Source organism: Myotis brandtii, unplaced genomic scaffold, assembly GCF_000412655.1.
Source record: "Myotis brandtii unplaced genomic scaffold, ASM41265v1 scaffold56, whole genome shotgun sequence".
In the NCBI taxonomy this organism is placed as follows: Eukaryota; Metazoa; Chordata; class Mammalia; order Chiroptera; family Vespertilionidae; genus Myotis; species Myotis brandtii.
Genome location: NW_005370080.1, coordinates 4,132,525 through 4,139,947, shown reverse-complemented (window position 1 = coordinate 4,139,947; position 7,423 = coordinate 4,132,525). Strand labels below are relative to the sequence as shown.

Here is a 7,423-nt window from a genome sequence, read left to right as displayed (position 1 = left end):
ATTAGGGGGAATAAGATTGCAGGATGGGTTTATGATGACAGACTAAAGGCTGATGATCAAACTGTTAAAAATTCTACTATAAAGGAAGATAATTATAGATTATAGAAATTTTATTTTATATAGAATAAAAATTCTAAATTACTTAAACAAAATATCAGTATGTATAGGCACATACTCCAAACTTGCAGTTATCCAAATATAACAGTATTTAACAGTTATATACAATTCCTGTGCATAACCTTGACAATAATCCAAAGAGGCAGGAAGCGAAACTTAAAAGAAACCTACCATGTTTATGGATAAATGCCAGCCCTTGTAATATTTGATACATAATATTTCTGATGACTGACTCAGGGAACAACTTGTTTCTGTGAAGAAATAAAACAAACAAACAGTCATCTAATGCTGCTAACCAACCAACAAAAAGCAATAAGAGGGTTCCTCCTCCCTTGAAGCCCCTGTGGCCTCATAATACTGGCTAAAGGTATGATGTACAGTTTCATAGTGCTAAAGATCATACATTTCAAAATGAAAGTTAGAATTGTTTTTGTTTCACTGGGTGGTAAAAACTCAAATAGCTAAATTCTATAGCTAAATTCTAAACTGTCTCAAGAGGAGCAAAGTAAATTAGAAAACTAATAACTATCAGATAAGCCAAGTATGCAAATCTATACCATGTATGTAGGCTTTGAGGTTTAAGGACATAACTGCTTCAGTTGTACAGTGTGCATTGGTACTGTCCAATAAAAATAGAATGAGCCACAAATGAGAACCACTTATATGTTTAACAATGTTTTACTTAACTCAATATTTACAAAATATTACTTTAATATGCAATCAATATAAAGAAATTACTAATGAATTTACATTCTATCTTTTGTTCTAAGTTTTTAAAATCTGATGTGTAATTTATTTTACATTTACTAGTATAGCTCAATCCAGACTAGCCACACTTCAAAATGGCCATATGTGACTAGTAGCTACTGCATTGGACAGTGCAATTTAATATGGTATTTACACAAGGCCCAAAGTAAGATCCAAATAAAAGCTAAATTAAGGCTGGCAAATATTAATCAATAGTATACCACAAATTAATGTGACCAACATTAATTCTTTGATGCTGAATTAATTCTTCTTTGACCCTGAAGCCATGCTATATTTTGGAAATAATCATTTTAAAGTTTTTCAACTTTATTATAATTTCAACATTTTCTAACATCTTTATTTCAGCATGATTGACTGGATTAATTTAGAATGTTTATTCGAGCATTCTCAACATATGAGAAAAGGCCTATTTTTTTGTTATATTATTAACTGTATTATATGTTTATATAGTATTTCAAAATGTACCACCAAATGGGCTAGAAGCAAACAATAGAGAAAGATAAACACTGATCAAATTTGAAAATAGTATTTAAAAATTTTTAATTTGTTGATTAATTTTGTCTTGAGAGAAAGAGAGAAGAGAGAAGAGAGAGAGAGAGACACCCTGACTAGGGAAGGAAACCATAACCTTGGCATAATGGGATGATGCTCTAACCAACTGAGCTACCCAGCCAGGGCCTACCAGTAAAAATGCTATTGATCATATAGTATTGAAATATTTTAAAAACTCACTTTTATAAACTATACCTTTTAAAAGAAACAAAACATTTTTATCCTTGCCAATATTTTAATTTTGCAAAAAGAATGCTATATGCTGAAGGTACAGTTTATAGCAGTGATGGCAAACCTTTTGAGCTCGGCGTATCAACATTTTGAAAAACCCTAACTTAACTCTGGTGCCGTGTCACATATAGAAATTTTTTGATATTTGCAACCATAGTAAAACAAAGACTTATATTTTTGATATTTATTTTATATATTTAAATGCCATTTAACAAAGAAAAATCAACCAAAAAAATGAGTTCGCGTGTCACCTCTGACACGCGTGTCATAGGTTCACCATCACTGGTTTATAGTATCAGAACAAAGGTTAATGTATATTGGTCTCCAATTGAAATGGAAATGTTTACTTGAACAAAAAAGGCTTTTAATCTGGATCCTCAAAACAATGTTTCAGGAAGTTAAGCTACCAAAAACGAAGTGTAAAATTACCACTTAACCTCAAACAGCCCTCTACGATATACTACACTTGTTAATGATTAAATTTGTACCTTTGACAGTGAATAATTTTCTTTTTTAAAAAATATATTTTATTGATTTTTTACAGAGAGGAAGGGAGAGGGATAGAGAGTCAGAAACATCGATGAGAGAGAAACATCGACCAGCTTCCTCCTGCACCCCCCCAACTGGGGGTGTGCCCGAAACCAAGGTACATGCCCTTGACGGGAATTGAACCTGGGACCTTTCAGTCCGCAGGCCGACGCTCTATCCACTGAGCCAAACCGGCTACGGCGTGAATAATTTTCTATATATCACTTTTATTTCCATTTAATTTAGAAAAGCAGAATTGAATAATGAAATTCCAAAGTTGATTCTTTTTAGTGTTCATTTGCTATTACATTAACCACTTCCACTGACATACATTTATATGTACTTAATTTTTTCTTCAAGAAGTACATCTCAATATATCATGCATATGTTTATCATTTCATATATTTTAAACAGCAAAATTAGAAGCCAAAAAGTTAAGATTACCCGTAACCTCACCACCTAATTAAGAAACTATTTTGATTTTTCCATATTCTAATGCAATTCTAATCCATTTGCATGTATAACTTTTATATTGTGTCAATGTTACATAGATACAATTTTGATTTGTTTTTTATCTACTTATAAGCATTTTCATAATCTTATATAATTATTACTTTTAATGGCTACAAATAATTCTATGAATATTATGCACTATAATTACCAACCTATTCTACCATTGATAGTTATTTCTTTTAAAATAGTTTAGAACTAAATAAAGCTTGGTATAGTCATTTAACAGAACATTTCATGGTAATTATGAAGATTATATATCAGCATTAAAAAATGCCTGTTAAGTGAATGAATCAAATAAAATAGTATCACCACTAAAATCACAATATGCAAAAATCATGCATGCTTGTATAGAAGGGCTAGAAAGAACTCTAGAAAATAAATACTGATTTGGGAGGTGGAAATCTTTACTTTTACTTTAACTGCTATTAATGTTATGATGATATCAGCCTGGAAAATCATAGGCATTCAATCAGTATTTTTTTTTGAAAGACGGAAAAATATGATTAAAGAAAAATTCCCTCATCATCCTGAGGCCTTGAGTATATGTGTGTATGAAAGAAATACCGAAAAGAAATCAACATCATTCTACTGGGAAATTTATTTCTAAAGTATTTGAAGATTGTTTGTTCAACTCTGGCTTTAAAAGCAGGCAAAATTTTGGACATTAATCTCCCAGATGTGACTGTCAGCTACCTCCAAAATATTATCCTCCCCACCCTGCCTGTGTGGCTCTATGGTTGAGCGTCAACCTGTGAACCAGAAGGTCACAGTTCGATTCTATGGTCAGGGCACATGCCCAGGTTGCGGGTTGTGGGCTCAATCCCCAGGGGTGGGGGGCAGGCATACAGAAGGCAGCCAATCAATGATTCTCTCTCCTCATTGATGTTTCATCTCTCTGTCTCCCTCTCCCTCCCTCTCTGAAGTCAATAAAAATATATTTAAAAAAAATAAAATATTATCCTCCCAAGCTCATGGCAGATGACCGAAGCTTTCCCTCTTTAGATTCTGTTCATAGGCTTAAAAATTAAAATGAGAATTTCCTTGGGATGGGCAACATTAAATTTTATCATTCACTTAAGCATTCTAATTAATGAGTTTATTAAATCCTTTTTAGAAAGCTACCCATTCCTCCCTCCATCCTTTCATTAACCTTTCACAAGATACTTGGGAGAGCAATGAAGATAATTTTCTCAATTTTGCCCAAGACCAGTTTTACTACTGAGTATTAAATTATAAATAGATTTTTGTTTCAAAAAGTATAGATAGATAGTATGTGTGTTTTTATGAAACATTAATTTTGACTTTTAAGAGATTACAGCAGAAAAAATGGTGGCTATGTCATAGCTAGTTCTTCAATGTTAGATATTATCCTTTGATGATGATAACAATTAATTAATTAAAATCCACCTTTTGGAGAGATAAATCTGTACATTTTAAAGTGTGACATATTGAAGGGATCTGAAATTTATGGAGGAGCTAATGGGGGAAATATAATTTTCATAAAATACAGACATACCTGTCTTTCATTAATTGATAGAGGTTTTCTTTCATATATTCAAATATAAAATAAAGATGGTCATTTTCTCTGATAACTTCTTTTAGTTTAATCACGTTGGCATGATTAAGTTTCTTCAGAGACTACAACACAGCAAATAAGCAATAACATTCTTATAGCAAAGTTGTAGAAGTTGGTAAAATCTCATCAATGCTAGGTATGATAATGATCAATTCATCAATGAGTTAAGTTTTAACGTCTAATATATTTACATCTAAAAACATCTTAGAACACCTACTTAAAGTAAGCAGTAAATTGTTTTAAGCAATGAATGTAAGTGTGAAAATAAACCAAGTCAACAATATGTCACTTTTTTCTCAGTCTATTAACTAGGTTTACCTTTGTTCTGATTTAACTATCTAAAATCCCATGCAAAAGTCTCCAAAAAATTTATAGAAGTCATACAGCATAAAATATAAAGAAATGGTATATAGTGAATTAAAAAGTTAAAATGGTCTTTTACAAGTGAGAGTGTACTTTCAAATATATGGTTATAGTTATTTTCTGTTCTCAACTGACATTCTGATGAGAAATGAAAAATTACTTTAGAAAGATAAAGGAAAAGTAAGAAATATAATTATCGTTGTACTGCTTCCTACAAAGAGAAGAATAGTCTCCTTAGCCACTTTTTGAAACAGAAATGAGAGAGGTGTGGGGTAGAGCTAAGGCCTTCTCCTGTTCTTTTCACCTCTAGGATTTTACCTTAACTTCTCTCAAGTTCATACATTCATCCCAAGAATAGAACTTTCTCTTCATCCTGAAATTTAAAAAAGTTAGTTTAGTGTACGGGGACTAAGAACTTGAAAACACAAATTACACCATTGGCTTTCTTACTGTTATTAGTTCACTTTGGGCAAGCTATGTTATCTCTCTTCCCTCCTCCTTAAAAACAAATCACCTCCCTTCTATATATCTCAAGGCTATTTGGTATAAGTTCACAACTATGTCATATCTGAAATTCTGCTTTAACACAAAGGTGAAAGAATTAATCTTCCTTTCTGGATGAATTCTTACATTTCTCTACTCAGTTTTATTGTGCTTCTCTAGAAGGGCTCCTTCCAAAAGTCCCCTCCTCTTTCTAGAACTTAAAACATAAATATGAAATACTATAATTAGATGGAGTAGGGAAAGAAATGACACATTTTGGCAGCAAATTTAGTAAGATATTTTGTCTGACAACTTGTATATCATTACCTCAGCTTTAAACAAGATGCCCATAAAGTTAACTGATTTATTTAAATCAACAATAATTCAGAAGTAACCAAACTTTAGAAATAGTTTTCTTGAATTTTGTTTTTCCTTCCCCTCTCCCATGCTAATGTTGGTTACCATTAGAGATAAATCTGTAAAAAGTGAATTTAGGGTAATAAGTTAATTCCACTATATATACCATAGATAGAGATTATATTATTTATATGAATGGATTTTTAGTCACCATACAAAATGAGAGACAAGAAAAAATAGGATTCATGTTCTAAAAAATGTTTCGTCAAGTGTAGAAATTACAAGGCTGGATAAGGAAAAATGAAAACCCTATATGCCCTACTGTTTTCATGTAATATTGTAATTTCCTATTGAGCTGTCCTAGAACAGTGATGGCGAACCTATGACATGCGTGTCAGAGGTGACACACAAACTCATTTTTTTGGTTGATTTTTCTTTGTTAAATGGCATTTAAATATATAAAATAAATATCAAAAATATAAGTCTTTGTTTTACTATGGTTGCAAATATCAAAAAATTTCTATATGTGACACGGCACCAGAGTTAAGTTAGGGTTTTTCAAAATGTTGACACGCCGAGCTCAAAAGGTTCGCCATCACTGTCCTAGAAGATTCCAGCAAAGCGTAGGGTTTTCCTTACTTATTAAACTAACCCATAGGGATTATTCTGAGCCTCTACAAGAGTGTAATACACAGGGGTACAGAAATAAATAAAGGAAAGGCAGCATAAAGAATTAGCAGCACATCATGGTAGTCAAGAATGTAGGTGTGGAACTGTACTGCCTGGATTCAAATCCTCACTCAGCAGCTCACTGATTATATGACCTTGGAGAGATTACTTAATAACCTCTCTGTGCCTTAAATTCCTTAGCTATAAAGTAGAAACTACTGCATAAGAAAAGCTTATTGTAAACTGCTTAGTTCAGCACTCAATAAATACTAGATGTACTAAAATATACGATGGTCTATATAAGACATGTGTTCGCAAGCACACAAAGGAAAAGAAAGATGGGTTTCAAAGGTAAACTTTGCAGGGTCCTATACGGTACCTTTTGATGGCCACCAGCTCCCCAGATTCATTACTCTTGCCCATCAGCACACTCCCATAGGTGCCATCCCCCAGCTGTCGCATGGTCGTGTACCGGTTCATCTTGGAAAAATAATGCAGCAGAAGTTGTTGATTGTAATGGCTTCTTTGTTGAAAATAAATTTAAATGCTTCTTTATTTTTATTTGTTTTTGCTGTTAGACTGTTGTTGCTATACTGGTAACAGGTTTGTCATCATTAAACATAGGCTCTTCCCCAAGATTATGTAGGTTCATGAGCTACAGCAATAAGGAATGTGGCAAGGAAACAGTGCATCCATTCTTATGAACACCCTATAAAAATAAAAACAATTTTCATTAAAGAATCTCTTTAAAAAGTTACTGGTAATCTATAGCACAGGGGAAGATTATGAATAATATAAATACCAATGTGTTAAACATTTGTCAGCAAATCATTTGTGCCTTTTAGAATGAAGTTCACATATAGCAGAATAACACTCATTTGGCGATTGCTTCATTTACATGGTATTGTGCTGTCTATCCCATGAATGTTCAATAAATATCGGCCAAATGATGTGTGTGATTCCTTTTTTATTGAATATAATCTATATTATTCTAAAACAGACCTTGGAAAATCAGACATCTATACTATATCAATTATTTGAATCAATGTCTGCATCATATTTAATCTGACCCACACAATCCCTTACGTGAAACTCCTAGGCCAGATTTGTTTGGAATCCAGGAATTTTCATGTTTTAGAAAAGTAATATGCTGCATATGCCATCCTATCTTCCTATCTAATAAAAGAGAAGCATGGTAATTAGCCGTACCTCCGCTACCCTTCCCATTGGCTAATCAGTGAGATATGCAAATTAACTGCCAACCAA

The 7,423-nt window shown here is 32.6% G+C and overlaps 1 protein-coding gene across 7 annotated transcripts in view; it reads right to left on the bottom strand.

Annotated features, from left to right (window-relative positions):
• Positions 1-7,423, bottom strand: part of MAK (male germ cell-associated kinase) — a 59,491-nt gene that overhangs the window by 45,852 nt on the left and 6,216 nt on the right. For 6 of the 7 annotated variants that reach the window (XR_001364468.1, XM_005878430.2, XM_014549571.1 and 3 more), the window contains exons 2-5: positions 6,537-6,866; positions 4,967-5,021; positions 4,226-4,347; positions 289-368 (exon numbers count right to left, since the gene is read on the bottom strand). Coding sequence is in view for 6 of the 7 variants with exons in the window: in XM_005878430.2 (XP_005878492.1) it covers positions 289-368; positions 4,226-4,347; positions 4,967-5,021; positions 6,537-6,637 (358 nt within the window). In the remaining variant the exon portion in view is untranslated. Of the gene's footprint in view, positions 1-288; positions 369-4,225; positions 4,348-4,966; positions 5,022-6,536; positions 6,867-7,423 lie in introns of those variants that run through there. The other variant, XM_014549573.1, reaches the window with a different exon arrangement.